Source organism: Mauremys mutica, chromosome 1 (assembly GCF_020497125.1).
Source record: "Mauremys mutica isolate MM-2020 ecotype Southern chromosome 1, ASM2049712v1, whole genome shotgun sequence".
NCBI classification, from domain to species: domain Eukaryota; kingdom Metazoa; phylum Chordata; order Testudines; family Geoemydidae; genus Mauremys; species Mauremys mutica.
In genome coordinates this window covers 366,719,704-366,741,617 of record NC_059072.1, presented here as the reverse complement: position 1 = coordinate 366,741,617, position 21,914 = coordinate 366,719,704, and the positions used below count along the sequence as shown (strand labels likewise).

The 21,914-nt window shown below is 46.8% G+C and overlaps 2 protein-coding genes across 2 annotated transcripts; both read right to left on the bottom strand.

Moving 5' to 3' along the window:
* Positions 1-5,238: 5,238 nt before the first annotated feature.
* Positions 5,239-6,177, bottom strand: LOC123362098 (olfactory receptor 52R1-like). The gene has a single exon (XM_045002407.1). It carries the CDS (start codon positions 6,175-6,177, stop codon positions 5,239-5,241), a length of 939 nt encoding a protein of 312 aa, XP_044858342.1.
* A 12,476-nt stretch (positions 6,178-18,653) lies between these two features.
* On the bottom strand, positions 18,654-19,601 carry LOC123374667 (olfactory receptor 52R1-like). The gene has a single exon (XM_045024865.1). It carries the CDS (start codon positions 19,599-19,601, stop codon positions 18,654-18,656), a length of 948 nt encoding a protein of 315 aa, XP_044880800.1.
* Positions 19,602-21,914: the final 2,313 nt, after the last annotated feature.

Here is a 21,914-nt window from a genome sequence, read left to right as displayed (position 1 = left end):
CCTCTGTTCCCACCCTGGATGCATTGCTTGCCACCTCCTTCCTCTCCATCCCCCATACTGCCTCTGCCTCTGCCGCCGCCAGGGTTATTTCATTTCCCCTGTCCCCAGACAACCCTCAATGGGTTGTTTTCATGTCTCCCATCTCTGACCCTTTAGGGGCTGCTCTCTTCCCTCCATCGCCCCTTGCCCAGCTCAAAATGGAGATGAGTAGGGCAGCAACAGCACTAGGCACATCACTGGGGTCTTCCCCCCATTTGCCCATCTCCATGGGCCATGGGATTGTCACAGGGGCCCAGCTCTCCCCACTGCTCTGAAGGAGGAACTGCGCCATTTCCTGTAGGAAAGTCCTCCGGGATGAGAGCGATATTTTGAAGGAGGAGAGGGGGACCGAGAGGCAGGACATCATGGCCTAACAGTGGCAATTTCCGTGATTCCCTGCTGGCTTTTGGGGTCGGTCACAGATTGTTGTGAGGCCTGTGAGGATCCTCCCCGGCCCTCACTATGCAACCGACCATCTTTGCCACCTTGAACACCCTGGGCTGTAGGGTGGTTTTCCACAGGTGTAAGGTGCTCTCCTTCCTTTGGGGGGTAGTACTTTGTGATTTCCCTGCAGGAGACCCACATGGCTCATGTCGTCGAGGAGGACAAAGAGGAGGGCTGCTGCGGGACATTGTAGAGGGGGCTCTTCCTGGACTGAGTGACTTTATATCTTTGCTCCTGTTGTTGTAAGGAGTAAGTGGGAGCTGTGTGCAGTGCTCCCCCTAGCCCATGTCTCCCCCCCCCATCCTCTCCACGACCCCTACGTACGATCGGGATCTTCTCTTCGCCCCCTCGCCCAGGCTCTTTGCTTTGCCCCTTCTATCAGCTGGGACTATTGCACCGGCAAGCATGGACTGCAGAAAAACAATAGCACGTTGGCGCATGTGCCTCTCCCCCTCGCCGTGGACTTACCCTCCCTTCCCTGCTATATTTGGCTGGTAGCCTCCCTTTGCTCTGACAAGTAGCCTCCTTCCAGCCGTTTGCCACTTTCCTCTTGCTGCCCATTTCAATTTCCCCGACTTCTGCCTTGGCATCTAGGAATTTGTTGTTGTTGTTGCTAGTTTGCCAGCTCCAGTTTGGCCCTGGAATGTGTTACTCAGCCTGCCCTGCCCTCCTTGCTAGCTGTGCTGAATCGCTTTACCTCTAAGGGGTGAAGTAGATATGTGGACAGTGTTGGCACTGGGTTTTGTTGCAGGGTTTGGTTCCTGGGTTAGTGGTTTTTATCGTGTATGTGTCACTGTATTAGAATTAAAAGTGGCAATTCTTCAACAAAAGAAACCTTCAAAAACAGCTACTGACTGCCACTCGCTTTCTTCTTCCCCACTACTCAAATCACCTACTGGGCACCTGACCAGAAGGACCAATGAGGAAGAAGATAGTTTCAAATCTGTGGCGGAGGGGTGGGAGTTGTTTGTGGCGCTCATTGTTTGTTCCATCCCAAGACAGAGGGCGAGACCAAGCAGATACAACATCTTCTAAAAACATACCTGGACTGATCCATCTAAAATTACACAAATTGTAAGTAAGGCAAGGAAAGATGTTAGGTAATATTTTTGGCTTGTGAATTTTCAATGCTACAAAGGAGGTCGGTTCTACGTTTTTGCTTCCTCAAGCAAAAAAAAATTTTGTTGCCCCCCACCCTGGCCCTGGGCTCCCCCAGCCAGCAACCTCTGCCGTCCTAGTGCTGGGGTCCCTCCTTTCCCCCCACAAGTTCCCTCCAGCCACCGGCACTCCCTCATGCTGCCCCAGCCCTGGGCGCTGTCCCGCAACCTGCACCCTCCTGCTGTCCCAGCCCTGGGTCAATGGTAACTTGCTCCCAGGGCAGGTCATTCAGCAGGAATTTTGGATGTGCACAGAACACAGGCAGGACTGGTTCCCATATGGTTACAGAACGGCAGTAAAGAGGAACAATTTTTAGCTTGTGTGATTATTGGGGGATATCTGGATGCATATTGTAAGACTGTCCTCCATAAATGAGGAAAAGTTGAGGTGCCTTTGTTATTCTTTTGTTCCACTCTTTCTTTCTATGGGGAATTTGCCAATGCAGTATCACTGTCTTCCTTTTAAACAAATAAAACTTAAAAAAAAAAGGCAATGGCTGGTGAAAATAGCAATTCCAGTCCTAAAAACCACTGGGAAGTATTTCTTGCTTATTCATTTCTAATCCTAGTTTTTCTATAGCAAGTTCAGTGGATCAGCGTATTTGATTTGGGAGAAATGAAGTAACGGCTGCCCAAATTGAGCTTGAGCACTCCTGAATTTTGAGGTGTTCAAATCTGGAAGGCAGGGGCTAGATTCCCTTTCTGAATATTAGCTACATCTGGAAAGGAAAAGTCAATGTCTGCTTCCATGGCTCAGAAGTGGAAATCCTCCTACATGCCTGGTACTGTATCTAAAGCTGCCCAGGTCCTCTAGCAGAGCCTCCCCTCCCTTACTTTTCATTTTAAATTCTAGTGGGATCCACGTACCTCCCTTGCTAGGCTTCAGCTAGAGAGGGGCACTGTCCATTTAGTCCACCCAATTCCTTCTTTGGGGGCTGCAAGTTGAGGTCACACCAGTATCCCTAAGCCAGTCTGGGGATGTCTTCTGAAGGGGATATCTGGGCCAAAGCCTCCTACTCCTTGGGCACACTTGTTCCCCATTCACAGTGCCACCCCTTTCGACTCACAGCATGGCTCAGCTACCTCACTCCCTACCCCTCCCTTTCCTGTTGATAGCTACCAAGGGATTGCTGGGAAATGTAGTTCTTTCCCTGCTCCAGGGCTGGCTCTATAGTCAGGGAGCCAGTCAAGAAACTACAGCTCCCAGAGTCCCATGGGTTCTCAGCTCCCATTCACGATCCCCAGCTGCTCCCTGGCTCTGCTTCTGTGGGGTTGGGAGAAAGGAGGAAGTCAGTTTAAAAAAAAAAGGATGGCCCAAATGCCACCCCCTGGAAATGTGCTGCCCCAAGCACCTGCTTGTTTTGCTGGAGCCTAGAGCCGGCCCTGCTACAAAGGTAGTTTTAGTCCTGTGTTTGTAATTGGGAAGTTGAGTCCAGAGGGGAATCCTCTGTGTTTTAAATCTATTTATTACCCTGTGAGGTTACCTTCCATCCTCATTTTGCAGATGTGATTCTTTTACTTTTTTCTTTATAATAAAGTTCTTCTTTTAAGAACCTGATTGATTTTAGTGTCCTAAAAACAAAGGGTGTGGTCTGTACTCACATTGCTGTAGCTAGAGTGTATTTAATTTTAAAGAAATGCTTCCACCTATTAAGAGCATGGATTAATGATAACCAGAAGGTATTGGTTTCCCCTTTGAGTTTTTGGTAAAGGTCCCAAAAATCAATTTGCAGAGCCTGCCATGGACCTTCATATATTTGGCATCATAAAGGAGCATTTGTTTTTGTGGGGGTAGGATTATTCTGTGCGTAAACCAAACGACTTGCACAGTACGGGTATATGTTTCCCTTCATGCATGGCCACCAACCTATCGGGGTGACATGCTGCATGGTTTTTTTCCATCTCCTGATGGTAGTTCTGTTACCCAGGGTTCTTTTAACCCAGACCTCTTGATAACTTGTACTCCGTGTGAGGTGGTGTCAGGAAATAAATGAGGGGAGACATGGCCGTCCGGCCGATAGATGGCTGGCACAGACAGGACAACACAAGAGCGCTTTCACTTAAAGCTAAACTTTACTTTTTCTCGAGCACTTACACACGTCCGCAACAGGTTAGTAAAATACACCCCACCCTCAATAATTGCCAAAGCTGAGTGTGGCTCTCGAGTGGCACAGCGTAGCCCATCTGCTGGTGTGGAACACAAGATGCATCCAGAGGAGAGCCCAGTCCAACTACCTCAAACTTTCCCCCCTTAATTATAGATTAGTAATACAATGACATGTCCCTTAAAGAAAACTTGTTAAGTGAGCAGTTCCAATGGTCAAGCAAGAAGTTCCTTCTGATTATTGATTAACCAGCTGTTTTTTTTTTCCTGTGGGCACATCCTTCTCTTCTAAAATGTATCAGCAACTTCAACACAATTCTTATCAGGAAGGATGTGGGGTCGAGCTGCCCTTTCTGTGGCACCCAAAACCCCCTCCCTCCTGCCTTGGTCAAGCTGAGGCTGCTGCATGGCCACTTTACAGCCTGCTGACTTGGCTGCTTTTAGCAATAGGCAATAGTGGTTTCAGGCACTTTACTGGTTTGCCAAAACCTCACCGTACATGTCATGTACCAAATCGATCATTTCCCTCCATTTGCATGCTTGTTTCTCCAAATTCAAGCAACTTCTTTTTTCAAGACATTATAGAGTGGACCTGCAATGTGAGCAAAGTTAGAGATAAAGTCTCAATGGTATCCTGCTAAACCTAAGAAAGAATGTAAAGCAGTTATGTTAGTGGGCATGGGTAGTTCCCGAATTGAATCCACCTTTAGTTGTGCAGCTGATCGACCTCCTTGAGACAATGTGATACATGAAGGAAACTTCTGAGCCCACTAGTTGTACCTTTGTTGGGTTACACTTTAATCCTGAGTCCTTCATGATTTGAAAAAAAGTTCATTTCGACGCTCCAGGTGTTTCTCTTGAGCTTCTGTAGCTAAACAAACGTCATCTCCATATTGAAATAGAAGAGATGGTTTAGAAAACCTTGACAAAATTCATTTAATTTGCCCATGGAAAATGGCTGAACTATTATGTAGCCCTTGGGGTCAGACTTGAAATGGAAACTGACCCCTTTAAACTGTGTAAGCTGGGCAACATTCACTTCCCTTAGACACATGTCACTTGATTAAACTTTCAATAGTAAATAGTAAGACGACATGCCCCATTTGGTTTTTGTACTGGGCAGATTGGAGAGTTGCATATTGAAATACGCTTATGAATGATGCCCTGCTGAAGCAATGATTCAGTGGTTTTAGCAATATGTGGTGAGGCCTGTAAAAATGGAAAAAAATGTAATTCCTAGGAAAATCTAAAATGTCTCCCTTGCAAGCAACAGGGATGGGGCCACAAATGAAGAGGTGGAGCATTTACCAACAATTAGAAAAGTGGCAACTCTATGTATTGTGCATAGATCAGTTCCCTAATTTGCCACACCAACATAGCATAGTAAGGTCAGAAAAGGATTTAATGTCCCTCTGATTGTCTAGTACCATGTCACCAACCAGCTCTGCACAGAGGTCTGAAAGCCAGAGCACCAGGAGAAAAATGTTAGGACCCTTAATGAGTAAAGAGCCGGAGCAGCCTGTCCCGGATCTGTTTGGTCCTCACCCCGTAGATGATGGGATTTAGCACAGGAGGCATCAAGAGGTAAATGTTGGCAATGAGAACGTGGAAATGCAGGGGCACATTCTGCCCAAACCGGTACATTAGGGAGAAGAAGAGATTTGGGATGTAAAAGGCTAAGATGGAACAAAGGTGAGAGATGCAGGTCCCAAAAGTCTTGAGCCGGGCGTCCTCTGTAGGGAGGCTGAAGATGGCCCTGAGGATCTGGGTGTAGGAGAGGGCTATAAAAAGTACATCCAGACCAATCACACAAAATACCAGAAAGAGCCCGTAATAACTACTGATACGGGTATCAGCGCAGGCCAGCTTCACCACAGCTATGTGTGCACAGTATGACAGAGGGATGATGTTGGTTCTGCAATATGGCCACTGCCTTACCAGTAATGGAAATGGTAATGCAAGCAAACCGCTGCGCAGCATCATGGCCAGGCCGATCTTGGTCACCATGGGGTTTGTCAGGATGGTGGAATGTCTCAAGGGGTGGCAAATGGCTACATAGCGATCAAAAGCCATGGCCAAAAAGATCCCAGACTCCATCACTGAGAAGCAGTGAATGAAGTAGAGCTGAATGAGGCAGGAACTAAAATTGATCTCCCTGGAATTAAACCAGTATATTGCCAGCATTTTGGGCACAATGGACGTAGATACAACCAGGTCGGTGACGGCCAGCATGCAAAGGAAATAGTACATGGGCCCATGGAGACTCAGGTCTGTCTTCACGGTGAACAGGATGGTGAAGTTCCCCAAGATGGCTATGGCGTACATGGTGCAGAAGGGGATGGAGATCCAGATGTGGGCTGCCTCAAGGCCAGGAATACCCAGCAGGATGAAGGTGGAGGGGTTGGAGAAGTGGGTTTTGTTGGAATCTGACATGCAGTAAGGGAGAAGGTGTCCAACTCTGAGGCAGAACGGGGTCTCCTGCATGCACTGTACGTTCCCCTGACTTCCTGTACATGCCAAGGCTCTAGGGTGATGGTCGCAGTACAGTTGCCTGGATAGAGAGACAAAACTAATATAAGACACTACATATGCTATTGGAGGCTGTTCTCATGAGTGAAGCCATTTGGTCACTCTTCACATGCTGAAAAATGACATTTTCATTATTGAGAGAAATTAATTATGAACAACAGACCCTATTAATGCCAATTCCTTATCTTAATGGGGCTCCTTGCATCAATAATTCCTACATGTCATGGTCTGAGAAACCTTAATAAGCACCAGCAGGAAACATGAGTGTGAACATTAGTTATCCATTGTTGTTTTTAATGTGATGAAAGCCAGGCTAACTAGTCCATGCTGTAGGGAGATCTACATTCACCTGATTGCTCAAAATCTGACACTGGGGAAAAACAAACAAACCGTTGCCAGGACATGTGCCAGGGGAAAATCTTCCAGCTAGAACATACCTCTGGCAAAAGATTTGGCTGTCATTGATAGCAGCTCCATGGAAACAAATGCTCATTCTCAGCAGTGGGCAAAACAAAGGCAACATTCGAATGCCTAAGGAATGGGATGAAGCATAACTTGCCAAGTCTCTCTGAAAGGGTTGCCATATGCAGACAGATTGAAAAGTCTGGGATGTTTTTGTTTAGAAAAGAGACAAAGAAGGGGGCATATGATAGCGGAGAGCAAAATGAAGAATGAACTGATGACATTCAAATGGACAAACAGAGAAGAGTTCCCAACCCTTAGTATCTATAGACCCATATTACTTCAAATGGGCTAATTCCCCAAAGCTGAGGCAAATTATCAGCAAAACTGATTAGGAGGAAAAATGTAGACCAAAAAACAGGAAGGAAAATTGGGAGTTCTTTCAGAAGAGTTGATTAGATATTCAAAAAGTCATGATGCCACAGTCAAGAAAATAGAGAACTTTGGACAAACCGCAGTTCAGTGGTAAAGGGAAGGCAGCAGATGAGAGGGGAGATCAAAGTAGAGCATATGGGGAAATGGAAAATAGACAGAAAACAATACAAATTGGAAGTTATGAAAATTGATAAGGGATGTTAAAAACACAAGGGAAAAATCCATGCTAGGCAGTGTTCAGGATCACAAAAAGGAGGTTATTAAGTATATAAAGAACCAAAGAAATCCTAGAAAACGTTTTATACTGATTCCTAGAGGGAGAAAGTAAACTTGTTAATCTTGCAGAAAAAGAAGATGTGTTCAAAAATATTTTTGTTCTGCATTTGAGAAAGAACAGCATGAGGTGCTTATATCACCTAAGGTTATGAAACACTCTCCAGGCCCTTAGCTGTCCAGGAAGGTGTTAAAGAACATGTGTAACAGAAACTTACAATTATGAACACCAGAGTTACAAAATGACCAGTCCACCACACATCTCATTCGGAAACAGAAGTACACAGTAAAGTTGCAGCAGAGCCCCCCAAAATTTATTATGCAATGCAGGGACCCTGAAATGGATTTAGGGGTCACCCTGGGCAATGAAATAATCATGATCTCCCAGTATGACACTGTGGCCAAAAGGGGTGATGCGATCTTCGGATGCATAAACAGGAGAGTGGTGATTTGGAGCAGAGGAAGGATTTTACCTCACACATGGCATTGGTGAAATTGACTGCGTCCAGTCGCAGGGTCCATATTTCAAAGGGGATGTTGAAAAATTGGGGAGAGGGCAGAATAAAGCTACGAAATTTATTGGAGGCTGGAGAAAATGCCTGTCAGTGAAAGACTGAAAGAACTTCATTTATTCACATTGAGTTGTAACAACGGGCTCTGTAATCTAGGAGAAAAAGGCACAGCAAGAACCAGTGGCTGGAAAGTGGGGTGATTAACCGGTGGAAGATACTCCGACGGGAATTGGTGGATTCTCCAACACCCCATGTCTGCAGATCCAGACTGGTCCCTTTTCTAGAAGATCTGCTTGAGGGATTCTCTACACTTAGAATGCTACATTGGCACTGCCATAGCGATTCAGTGTAGAGTCTAACACTAATGGCTGGGGTTCTCCCATCAGTGTATGTAATCCACTTCCCTGAGAAGTGATAGTTAGAATAATAGAATATCAGGGTTCAAATTTACCTCAGGAGGTCACCTGGTCCAACCCCCTGCTCAAAGCAGGATGAAGACCAACTAAATCATCCCAGCCATGGCTTTGTCAAGCCGGGCTTTAAAAACCTCTAAGGAAGGAGATTCCACCACCTCCCTAGGTAACCCATTCCAGTGTTTCACCACTCTTGTCATGATTTTTTCCTGCCTAATATCTAAGCTAAACTGCTCTGAATGCAACTTGAGACCGTTATTCCTTGTTCTGTCATCTGGTGCCACTGAGAACAGTCTAGATTCATACTCTTTGGAACCACCTTTCAGGTAGTTGAAAGAAGCTATCGAATCCCCCCTCACTCTTCCCTTCTGCAGACGAAACAATCCCAGTTCCCTCAGCCTCTCCCCATAACTCATGTGCTCCAGTCCCCTAATCATTTTTGTTCCACTCCGTTGGACCCTTGCCATTTTTTTTCACATCCTTCTTTTAGTGTGGGGCCAAAACTGGATACAGTACTCCAGATGAGGCCTCACCAATGTCGAATAGAGGGGAATGATCACATCCCTCGATCTGCTTGCAATGTCCCTACTTATACAGCCCAAAATGCCGCTAGCCTTCTTGGCAACAAGGGCACACTGTTGACTCATATTGAGGTTCTCGTCCACTGTAACCCCTAGGTCCTTTTCTTCAGAACTGCTGCCTAGCCATTCGGTCCCTAGTCTGTAACAGTGAATGGGATTCTTCCGTCCTAAGTGCAGGACTCTGCATTTGTCCTTGTTAAACCTCGTCAAATTTCTTTTGGCCCAATCCTCTATAATTTGTCTACATCCCTCACTATCCTATCCCTACCCTCCAGCGTATCTACCACTCCTCCCAATTTATAGGGGCGGCTCTAGGAATTGCGCCGCCTCAAGCAGGGCGGCACGCCGCAGGGGGTGCTCTGGCGGTCGCTGGTCCCGCGGCTCTGGTGGACCTCCTGCAGACGTGCCTGCGGAGGGTCCAGTGGTCCCGCGGCTCCGGTGGACCTCCCGCAGGCACGCCTGCGGATGCTCCACCAGAGCCAAGGGACCAGTGAACCTTCCACAGGCACCCTTGCGGGAGGTCCACCGGAGCCGCCTGCCGCCCTCCCGCGGCACGCTGCCCCAAGCACGCGCCTGGCGTGCTGGGGTCTGGTGCCGGCCCTGCCAATTTAGTGTCATCAAAACTAAAACTAGATTTAGCGAAGAATTTTTTTGTTGTCCTCCTGGTGTCTAAACCGGGGGTTAGGTTGATATAACTACATCTCTCAGAGGTGTGGATTTTTTCTGCTTCTTCAGAAAAAGATAAATGCAATGTTAGTTAGTACTAGCGGCGGCATATCATGCAAGTCACAGTAGGCTATACTACCGCTCTGTTCAGCGCTGGTTAGGCCTCAGTTAGAGCAGTGAGTCCAATTTTGGTCACTGCTGTAGAGAAAAGATGTAGAGAAACTTGAGAGGATCCGGAGACAACTGACAAAAATGATTCAAGGGATTAAATGCATTAAAAGCCATATGAAAAAGCTGAAGGAACAGGTCATGTTTAGTGCTGAAAGGGTGTATTTAAGGGGGGACATGATAGCAGTCTTCAAATGGTTCGAAATGCTGCCATAAAAAGTTGGAAGGAAGTTGTTCTCTTTTGCCAAAGCGGGCAGGAGAAGAGGCAATGGGTCAAACTACAGAATAGCGGATTGAGATGAAATATCAGGAAAGAAAAACTTCCTAAAAGTAAGAATAGGAGAAGAATGGAACAGATGAATACAGGGGTAACTGGGTGAAATGTAATAGCATGTGTTATACAGAAGGACAGACTGGATGTTTTAATGGTCCTGTTTGAATCTGAACCCTATGCATCTATTGATAAAGAAACCAGATCAGGCAATTAGATTTTCTGTGTCTCATAACATGAACAAGGGCACATTCAATTACACTGAAAGTCTGTGCATATAACACTGAGAAAATAAAATAGTTAATCGAATCCATATTTGGCATGTGGAACTCCTTGCCCCAAACTTTATTGGATCAAAGAGTTTAGCTGAATGGGATTCACAAATGGGGAAACTTTTGGGAAAGGAGGAGCCTATACAGGAAGGATGGGCTCCACCTGAACCAAAATGGAACCAGATAGCTGGCACTTAAAATTAAAAATGTTATAGAACAATTTTAAAATTAAAGGCTGGAGGAAAGCCAATGGATACAGAACAGCATGTGGTTTGGATAAATACAACCCTAAGGGTAGGATCTATTAATGGAGATTATCTAAGTCCTAGTAAGAATGAGAGGATGGAAAATGATAAAATACAGACCCTTGGGACACACCACTATTTACCTTTCTCTATTCTGAAAACTAACCATTTTTACCTACCTTTTGTTTCCTATCTTTTAACCGGTTACCAGTCCATGAGAGCGTCTTCCCTCTTATCCCGTGGCAGCTGACCTTGCTTAAGAGCCATTGGTAAGGTACCCAGTCAATGGTTTTCTGAAAGTCTAAATATACTATGCACACTGGATCCCCCTTGTACACCTCCTTATTAACCCCCTCAAAGAATTCTAGCAGATTGGTGTGGAGTGATTTACCTTTACAAAAACAATGTTGACTTTTCCACAACAAACCGTGTTCATCTATATGTCTGACAATATTGTTCTTTACTATAGTTTCAACTAATTTGCCTGATACTGAAATCAGGCTTAGGGGGCCTGTAATTGCCGAGATCACCTCTGGAGCCCTTCTTAAAAATTGTCGTCACATTAGTACATTAGTTATCTTCGAGTCATCTGGTACAGAAGCTGATTTAATTGATATGTTACAGACTACAATTAGTAGTTCTGCAATTTCACATTTGAGTTCCTTCAGAATTCTTGGGTGACTCCCATCTGTTCTTGGTGACTTTTCACCATTTAATTTATCATATGTTCCAAAACATACTCTAATGACACCTCATTCTGGGACAGTTCCTCAGATTTCTCATTTAAAAAGAATGGCTCAGGTTTAGGAATCTCCCTCACATCCTCAGCCGTGAAGACCGATGCAAATAATTCATTTAGCTTCTCCGCAATGGCCTTATCGTCCATGAGTGCTCCATTAGCACCGCCATCGTCCAGTGGCCCCACTGGTTGTTTAGCCGGCTTCCTGCTTCTAATGCAGTGGTTCTTTAATTTTTGTACTGGTGATCTCTTTCATATAGCAGGCTTCTAAGTGCTACCCTGCCTTATACATTAAAAGCACTTTTCAAAATATTTAACATCATTATAAATACTGGAAGCAAAGCAAGGTTTGGGGTGGAGGCTGACAGCTCGCGGCTCCCCATGTAATAACTTCACGACCCCCTGAGGGGTCCCAACCCCCAGTTTGAGAAACCCTGTTTAATGCACTTGCTATTACTTACTGTAGCCCACAACCTCAGAATTTGGTCATGCATTGTACATCTACCATCACCTTTCATCCTGAAGGATGCCCTGTGTCACTGCAATACAGACATCTTGGGGCTGGAGGTCATCAGCTGGGGTGGGCGGGAGGAGGGGATGCAGCAGGGTGGGACACTTTGGACAGTGATACTGGATCAAACTCATCACCTTTGGCCAGAGAGCTGGGGTGTTTAATGGCTTTGCAGAGCGGAAAGGATCACAGATCTAATCTCTGTCCCATCACACCCATGCTGTCGAACAGGTGAGCTCCTCTGCAGGAGATGGGTACCTGTGAATATTGAGGCAGAAGCATCTTCCCTGGGAACCTCACTCACGTAGCCGTGTTCCACACTTCTCTTACCACAGCAACTACAGGAGCATCCACGCCGATAGCCGACACAGAGGTGTGAACTGTTTATATTATAGGTCTGTGCAATCCCAGTGTGGTTCTCTCAGCCTCTAGGGAAGGAATGACATCTGAAAGGAAACAGGCTGGACACCGGAGGCACTCTAGCCAATCTTTCTTTTTCTATGTCTATGCTTCTGTACTCTTTATCCAGCTTTTGGAGTAAACAGTAATTAAGGGACCTTCCCAAAGGGAGATGAGAACTCTTGGGCTCTGTGCTGAGTCAGAGAGGAATTGGCTGCTCTGAGTATTTGTGTATATTTAACAATTATAGTTGATATACGAAAACAAGGGATAATGCCTAGGTTTCCATGGAGTCTGATACCAAGTAAATGGCCAGGATGGATGGGTAGATAGTAGACAGACAGATCTGGAGAAAGATATCAGAGGGGCGACACTAGCCATTTTTTTCAGGTACATGAGGCTATTGCTAATGGATCAAAAATCTTTAATTCTCATCTGTGACTATACTCATACCCTGCAGCACCTTTTATTAAAGGATCTTTAAAATTCCTTCCAGAGAAAAGTCACTATGAACATATCCCCATCATACAGATAAGTAAACTTAGGCACAAGGAGATGTGAATTCAGAAAGGTCACACAGAGAATGACAGACAATGCATGAATTCTGATTTCCCTTGCATAGCCATGGTCTCTCCATCAGTAACTGAATGCATGAAAAGAGGGAAATGGACTCACCATGTAGCAGAGTCCGTTTGTTGGGCGGGTGTGATGGAATTTCCTGAGGTACAACCTGGAACTGGGGTACCTCCGAACCCTGTGGTATATCAGTCTGGTCCCCTTCTCACACTGTGAGACTGTGAGAAGATGCAGTCATCTCAGATCTTGGACTTTCACAGCCATTCACAGACAAAGACACACCCACGTGTAGTTACAGGAGTGCTTTCACTAACCACTCAGGATCCAACAATACAGAGGCTCCAGCCAGCTCCCCCCAGCTCTCCAGATTGGACCCCAGGGTGGTACCATCATGTCCTGATCAAAAGTTTCACCTGTGTAACTATTACCCAGTCTGACGCTCATAGAATCATAGAATCTCAGGTTTGGAAGGGACCTGAGGAGGTCACCTAGTCCAACCCCCTGCTCAAAGCCGGACCAGCCCCAACTAAACCATTCCAGCCAGGGCTCTGTCAAGGCTTTTTAAAAACCTCTAAGGATGGAGATTCCACCACGTCCCTACGCAACCCATTCCAGTGCTTCATCACCCTGCTCATGAAATAGAGTTTCTGAGAACCAGTATAATGCCGGCCCTACCATTGTCGGTGACCCTGGTGGCCTTTCCTGGAGTCCATCATGTGGAGCCGTCCGACTATGTCATGGCAGCAGAGGAGGGTGGTACCAAGCCCATGTTGGAGTCCCTTCCTGAGGATGCCTAAGATAGAGTCCCCCCAGCCCTTTTGTCATCTGAGCTCTGTATCGACACTGAGGCGATTGCTGCCTCGGTTGCTGGCGGGCAGGACTCTGGGGCCGTGGGAGGAGTTTTCAGCTCCCTCTTTGAGCAGAACAAGGCCCTGGGTCTGACCCCAATCCCCCAGGGGGAGGATGACCCCTTGCCAGCGAGCCTCAGTCTGGGCAGTGACTTGGTCTCACTGCCCCCTTCTCCTCCTTTTTCCTTCTTCCCCAGGCTGCTGCCCCTGATCTCAAGCTTGGGGCACCCCTGGAGTCATCCCCCTGCCTGGCCGCAGATGGCACCTCATTCCTGGCTGCCGAGCCCCTGGTGGCAACAGCCAGTGGTGAGCAGCCGGGCCCCGGGGTCTCGGGTGCACTCCCTCCCGAGGCAGAGTGATGACCTCTCTTCCCAATTGAGAGCCCTATTACAGATGCCACCATGCCTGACATCATGGCTATGGGTGCTGTTTGTTGTGGTGCCCAGGCCATGCGTTGGTGAGGCCGTCCCTCCTGTTCCCGTCCCCTCGACCTCTGAACCAGGTCCAGAGGTGCCACATCCCAGTGGTGCAGCTGCCGGGGATCCTGATCCTATTTCTGCTCCTGCTCCTGCAAGTAAGTGCATTCCTGTCCCTGCCCCTGTTCTCACCCTGGATGCATTGCCTGCCACCTCCTTCCTCGCCATCCCCCATACTGCCTCGGCCTCCACCCCTGCCGGGGTTATTTCATTTCCCCTGTCCCCAGATGACCTTCAGCGGGTGGTTTTCATGTCTCCCATCTCTGACCCTTTAGGGGCTGCTCCCTTCCTTCCATCGCCCCTTGCCCTGCTCGAAATGGAGATGGGTTGTGCAGTGACAGCACTACAAGCACAGCACTGGGGTCTTCCCCCCATTTGCCCATCTCCATGGGCCGCGGGATTGTCACAGGGGCCCAGCTCTCCCCCACTGCGCTGAAGGAGGAACTGCGTCATTTGCTGTAGGAAAGTCCTCCGAGCTGAGGGGGATGTTTTGAAGGAGGGGAGGGGGACCGAGAGGCAGGACATCATGGCCTACCAGTGGGCCGGCAATTTCCATGATTTCCTGCTGGCTTCTGGGGTCGGTCACAGATTGTTGTGAGGCTTGTGAGGATCCTCCCCGGCCCTCACTATGCAACCGACCATCTTTGCTAGCTTGAACACCCAGGGCTGTAGGGTGGTTCTCCGCAGGTCTCAGGTGCTCTGCTTCCTTTGCGGGGTAATACTCTGTGATTTTCCTGCAGGAGACCCACACGGCTCCAGCCGCCAAGGCTAGCTGGCAGCTGTAGTGTGTGTGGGGGGGGCGGAGGGCTGTACTTTAGCCATCTGAGTGCTCATTTGGCCGGGGTGGCCACCCTGTTCTCCCCGACCTACTGCCCAAGGTGCTGGGGGTCGCTGAGGCCATGCTGCGTTGCCTGGGGAGCAGTGGGCGCTGCCTGGAGTTCTCTGTCCAGTGTCCCCCCCGGATCCCTAGTCTGGAACCTCTGACATTCACTCCTGACCCTGTTACTCTTTAGTTGTCCCCTGTATTTAGCTGGAGTCCAGGTCCCAGGGGACTTCCTCCAAGGCTGGGGGAGGGGCTGTAGAAGCAGCGTTGTGTCTGCCCAGCTCCTGCCATTTCCAATAAGGCTTCTCTCCGCTGGCTGGCCCATCTCTCCAGCTGCTCTGCTGGCTGGACGTCTACCTGGCTGCTGCTGCTGCTGCTGTGCAGGGGGGACGCGAGGAGCCCACCACCATTCCCGGGGCTCGCTTGGCTGCTTGGGCGCTGGTGGCTACTGCTGCTGCTTCCGAGCCTTCTGCTGCTGTCGCCGAGGTGGGCAAAGAGGAGGGCTGCTGCGGGACATTGCAGAGGGGGCTCCTCCTGGACTGAGTGACTTTATATCTTTGCTCCTGTGTGGGTGCTTGCTCCTGCTGTTGTGGGGAGTAGGTGGGAATGGCGTGGAGTGCTCCTCCTATCCCATCTCTTCCCCCCCCTCACCATCTCCACCACCCCTACTTATAATCGGGACCGTCTCTTCGCCTCCTCGCCCAGGCTCTTTGCTGTGTCCCTTCTACCAGCTGGGACTATCGCACCAGCAAGCCTGGACTGCAGAAAAACAAGCGCACGTTGGCGCATGTGCCTCCCCCCCTTGCCGTGGACTTGCCCTCCCTTCCCCGCTGTATTTGGCTGGTAGCCTCCCTTTGCTCAGCCCAGTAGCCTCCTTGCAGCCGTTTGCCACTTTCCTCTTGCTGCCCATTTTGATTCCTCCTACTTCTGCCTTGGCATCTAGGAATTTGTTGTTGTTAATTTGCCAGCTCCAGTTTGGCCCTGGAATGTGTTACTCAGCCTGCCCTGCCCTCCTTGCCAGCTGTGCTGAATCGCTTTACCTCTAAGGGGTGAAGTAGATATGTGGGGGACAGAGCTGGCACTGGGGTTTGTTGCAGGGTTTGGTTTCTGGGTTAGTGTTTTTATCGTGTAGTGTGTCATTGTAGTAGACTTAAAAGTGGCAATTCTTCAACAAAAGAAACCTTCAAAAACAGCTACTGACTACCACTCGCTTTATTCTTCCCCACTACTCAAATCACCTACTGGGCACCTGACCAGAAGGCAGAATGAGGAAAAAGATAGTTTCAAATCTGTGGCGGGGGTGGAGGAGTGGGGGGGGTTTGTGGCTCTCATTGTTTGTTTCCTCCCAAGACAGAGGGAGAGACTAAGCAGGTACAACATCTTAAAACATACCTGGACTGAGCCATCTAAAATTACAGAAATTGTAAGTAAGACAAGGAAAGATGTTAGGTTATTTCTGTTTTGGCTTGTGAATTTTCTATGCTGCAAAGGTTGTTTTATTCCTTTTTTTGTAACTGGGAAGGTGAGTCCAGAGTGGATTCCTTTGTGTTTTAAACCTCTTTATTACCCTGCGAGGTTACCTTCCATCCTGATTTTGCAGGTGTGATTCTTTTACTTTTTTCTTTATAATAAATTTCTTTTTTTAAGAACCTGATTGATTTTAGTGTCCTAAAAACAAAGGGTGTGGTCTGTACTCACATTGCTGTAGCTAGAGTGTATTTAATTTTAATGAAATGCTTCCACTCATTAAGAGCATGGATTAATGATAACCAGAAGGTATTGGTTTCCCCTTTGAGTTTTTGGTAAAGGTCCCAAAAATCAATTTGCAGAGCCTGCCATGGACCTTCATATATTTGGCATCATAAAGGAGCATTTGTTTTTGTGGGGGTAGGATTATTCTGTGCGTAAACCAAACGACTTGCACAGTACGGGTATATGTTTCCCTTCATGCATGGCCACCAACCTATCGGGGTGACATGCTGCATGGCTTTTTTCCACCTTCTGATGGTAGTTCTGTTACCTGGGCTTCTTTTAACCCAGACCTCTTGATAACTTGTACTCTTTGTGAGGTTGTGTCAGGAAATAAATCAGTAGAGACCCGGCCGTCCGGCCGATAGATGGCTGGCACAGACAGGACAACACAAGAGCTCTTTCACTTAAAGCTAAACTTTACTTTTTCTCGAGCACTTACACACGTCCGCAACAGGTTAGTAAAATACACCCCACCCTCAATAATTGCCAAAGCTGAGTGTGGCTCTCGAGTGGCACAGCGCAGCCCATCTGCTGGTGGGGAACACAAGATGCATCCAGAGGAGAGCCCAGTCCAACTACCTCAAACTTTCCCCCCTTAATTATAGATTAGTAATACAATATGTCCCTTAAAGAAAACTTGTTAAGTGAGCAGTTTCAATGGTCAAGCAAGAGGTTCCTTCTGATTATTGATTAACCAGCTGTTTTTTTTTTTTATTTTTTTCCTGTGGGCACATCCTGCTCCTCTAAAATGTATCATCATCTTCAACACAATTCTTATCAGGAAGGCTGTGGGTTCGAGCTGCCCTTTCTGTGGCACCCAAAACCCCCTCCCCTCCTGCCTTGGTCAAGCTGAGGCTGCTGCATGGCCACTTTACAGCCTGCTGACTTGGCTGCTTTTAGCAATAGGCAATAGTGGTTTCAGACACTTTAGTAGTTTGCCAAAATCTCGCCATACTTGGCTTGTACCAAATCGATCATTTCCCTCTGTTTGCTGCTTGTTTGTCCAAATTCAAGCAACTGCTTTTTTCAAGAGATTATAGAGTTGACCTGCAATGTGAGCAAAGTTGGAGATAAAGTCTCAATGGTATCCTGCTAAACCTAAGAAAGAATGTAAGGCAGTTATGTTAGTGGGCATGGGTAGTTCCCGAATTGAATCCACCTTTAGTTGTGCAGCTGATCGACCTCCTTGAGACAATGTGATACATGAAGGAAACTTCTGAGACCACTAGTTGTACCTTTGTTGGGTTACACTTTAATCCTGAGTCCTTCATGATTTGAAAAAAAATTCATTTAAACACTCCAGGTGTTTCTCTTGAGCTTCTGTTGCTAAACAAACGTCATCTCCATATTGAAATAGAAGAGATGGTTTAGAAAACCTTGACAAAATTCATTTAATTTGCCCATGGAAAATGGCTGAACTATTATGTAGCCCTTGGGGTCAGACTTGAAATGGAAACTGACCCCCTACTACTGTGAAAGCTGGGCAACGTTGGCTTCCCTTAGATCCATGGTAGAAAACCATTTTGCTTTGGGATTGATAGACTTAATCAGGTCAGGCATTTTGCATACAACAGCTGTACAAGCTGGACTCACTTGATTCAACTTTCAGTAGTAAATAGTAAGACAACATGACCCATGTGGTTTTTGTACTGGGCAGATTGGAGAGTTGCATATTGAAATACGCTTATGAATGATTTCCTACTGAAGCAATGATTCAATGGTTTTAGCAATATGTGGTGAGGCCTGAAAAATTGGAAGAAAATATAATTTCTAGAAAAATCTAAAATGGCTCCCTTGCAAGCAACAGGGGTGGGGCCACAGCTGAAGAGGTGGAGCATTTACCAACAATTAGAAAGGTGTCAACCCTATGAATTGTGCATAGATCAATTCCCTAATTTGCCATACCAACACACCATAGTAAGGTCAAAAAAGGATTTAATGTCTCTCTGACTGTCTAGTACCATGTCACCAGCCAGCTCTGCACTGAGGTCTGAGAGCCAGAGCACCAGGAGAAAACTTTAGGTCCCTTTATGAATAAAGAGCCGGTGCAGCCTGTCCCGGATCTGTCTGGTCCTCACCCCGTAGATGATGGGATTTAGCAGGGGGGGCATCAAGAGGTAAATGTTGGTGATGAGAACATGGAAATACAGGGGCACATTCTGGCCAAACCGGAACATGAGGGAGAAGAAGAGATTTGGGATGTAAAAGGCTAAGATGGAACAAAGGTGAGAGATGCAGGTCCCAAAAGTCTTGATCCGGGCATCCTTTGTGGGGAGGTTGAAGATGGCCCTGAGGATCTGGGTGTAGGACAGGGCAATAAAAAATACATCTAGACCAATCACACAAAATACCACAAAGATCCCGTAGTAATTACTGACACGAGTGTCAGCACAGGCCAGCTTCACCACGGCTATGTGTGCACAGTACTGCTGGGGGATAATGTTGGTTCTGCAATATGGCCACTGCCTCACCAGTAATGGAAATGGCAATGCAATCAAGCTGCTGCGCAGCATCACAGCCAGGCCAATCTTGGTCACCACGGGGTTTGTCAGGATGGTGGAATGTCTCAGGGGATGGCAGATGGCCACATAGCGATCCAAAGCCATGGCCAAAAAGATCCCAGACTCCATCACTGAGAAGCAGTGAATGAAGTAGAGCTGGGTGAGGCAGGAACTGAAATCGATCTCCCTGGAATTAAACCAGTATATTGCCAGCATTTTGGGCACAATGGATGTAGATACAACCAGGTCAGTGATGGCCAGCATGCAAAGGAAATAGTACATGGGCCCATGGAGACTCAGGTCTGTCTTCACGGTGAACAGGATGGTGAAGTTCCCCAAGATGGCTATGATGTACATGGTGCAGAAGGGGATGGAGATCCAGACATGGGCCGCCTCCAGGCCAGGAACACCCAGCAGGATGAAGGTGGAGGGGTTGGAGAAGTCGGTTGTGTTGGAATCTGACATGCAGTAAGGGAGAAGGTGTCCAACTCTGAGGCAGAAAGGTGTCTAGTGCGTGTACTGTACGTTCCCCTGGGTTCCTGTATGTGCCCAGGCTCTAGTGTGATGGTCGCAGTACACTTGCCTGGATAGAGAGACAAAACTAATATAAGACACTACATATGCTATTGGAGGCTGTTCTCATGGGTGAAGCCGTTTGGCCACTCTTCACATACTGAAAAATTACATTTTCATTATTGAGAGTAATTAATTATGAACAACAGACCCTATTAATGCCAATTCCTTATCTTAATGGGGCTCCTTGCATCAATAATTCCTACATGTCATGGTTTGAGAAACCTTAATAAGCACCAGTAGGAAACATGAGTGTGAACACTAGTTATCCATCATTGTTTTTAATGTGATGAAATCCAGGCTAACTAGTCCATGCTGTAGGGAGAACTACATTCACCTGGTTCCTCAAAATCTGACACTGGGGAAAACCAACAAACCGTTGCCAAGACATGTGCCAGGGGAAATCTTCCAACTAGTACATACCTCTGGGAAAAGACATGGCTGTCATTGATAGCAGCTCCATGGAAACAAATGCTCATTCTCAGCAGTGGGCAAAACAAAGGCAACGTTTGAATGCCTAAGGAATGGGATGAAACATAACCTGCTCTGGCTTTGTGCTCAGTTCTGCTTACCCAGTCTCTCTGAAAGGGTAGCCATATGCAGACAGATTGAAAAGTCTGCGATGGTTTAGTTTAGAGAAGAGACAAAGAAGGGGGCATATGATAACAGAGAGCGAAATGAAGAACAAACTGATGGCATTCAAATGGACAAACACAGAAGAGTTCCCGACCAGTAATATCTATAGACCCTTATTACTTCATATGGGCTAATTCCCCAAAGCTGAGGCAAATTATTAGCAAAACTGATTGGGAGGAAAAATGTAGACAAAGAAACAGGATGGAAAGTAGGGAGTTCTTTCAGAAGAGTCGATTAGATATTCAAAAAGTCATGATGCCACAGTCAAGAAAATAGAGAACTATGGACAAAGCCCAGTTCAGTGGCAAAGTGAAGGCAGGAGATGAGAGGGGAGATCAAAGTAGAGCATATGAGGAAATGGGAAATAGACAGAAAACAATACAAATTGGAAGTTATGAAAATTGATAAGGAATGTTAAAAAAACAAGGGAAAAATCCATGCTAGGCAGTGTTCAGGATCACAAAAAGGAGGTTATTGAGTATATAAAGAACCAAAGAAATCCTAGAGAAAGTTTTAGAGTGATTCCTAGAGGGAGAACGGAAACTTGTTAACCTTGCAGACAAAGGAGATGTGTTCAAAAATATTTTTGTTCTGCATTTGAGAAGGAGCAGCATGAGGTGCTCATATCACCTAAGGTGACGAAACACTCTCCAGGCCATTAGCTGTCCAGGAAGATGTTAAAGAACATGTGTAATAGAACCTTACAATTACAAACACCAGAGTTACAAAATGACCAGTCCACCACACATCTCATTCGGAACCAGAAGTACACAGTAAAGTTGCAGCAGAGCCCCCCAAAATTCATTATGCAATGCAGAGACCCTGAAATGGATTTAGGGGTCACTCTGGGCAATGAAATAATCATGATCTCCCAGTGTGACACTGCGGCCAAAAGGGCTGATGCGATCTTCAGCTGCATAAGCAGGGGAGTGGTGATTTGGAGCAGGGGAAGGATTTTACCTCACACATGGCATTGGTGAAATTGATTGTGTCCAGTCGCAGGGTCCATATTTCAAAAGGGATGTTGAAAAATTTGAGAGGGGCTCAAAAAAGCCAAAAAAAATATTGGAGGCTGGAGAAAATGCTTGTCAGTGAAAGACTTAAAGAGCTTCATTTATTCACATTGAGTTGTAACAACGGGCTCTGTAATCTAGCAGAGAAAGGCAGAGCAAGAACCAGTGGCTGGAAGCTGTGGTGATTAACCGGTGGAAGATACTTCAACGGGAATTGGTGGATTCTCCAACTCCCCATGTCTGCAGATCCAGACTGGTCCCTTTTCTAGAAGATCTGCTTGAGGGATTCTCTATACTTAGAATGCTACAGTGGCACTGCTATAGAGATTCAGTGTAGAGTCTAACACTAATGGCTGGGGTTCTCCCATCAGTGTATGTAATCCACTTGCCTAAGAAGTGATAGTTAGAATAACAGAATATCAGGGTTCAAATTTACCTCAGGAAGCCATCTGGTCCAACCCCCTGCTCAAAGCAGGATGAAGACCAACTAAATCATCCCAGCCAGGGCTTTGTCAAGCTGAGCCTTAAAAACCTCTAAGGAAGGAGATTCCACCAA

What these genes read in the sequence shown, in the direction of transcription:
- LOC123374667 (XM_045024865.1), bottom strand. Translation starts at nt 19,601, where the DNA reads ATGTCAGATTCCAACACAACCGACTTCTCCAACCCCTCCACCTTCATC.
- LOC123362098 (XM_045002407.1), bottom strand. Translation starts at nt 6,177, where the DNA reads ATGTCAGATTCCAACAAAACCCACTTCTCCAACCCCTCCACCTTCATC.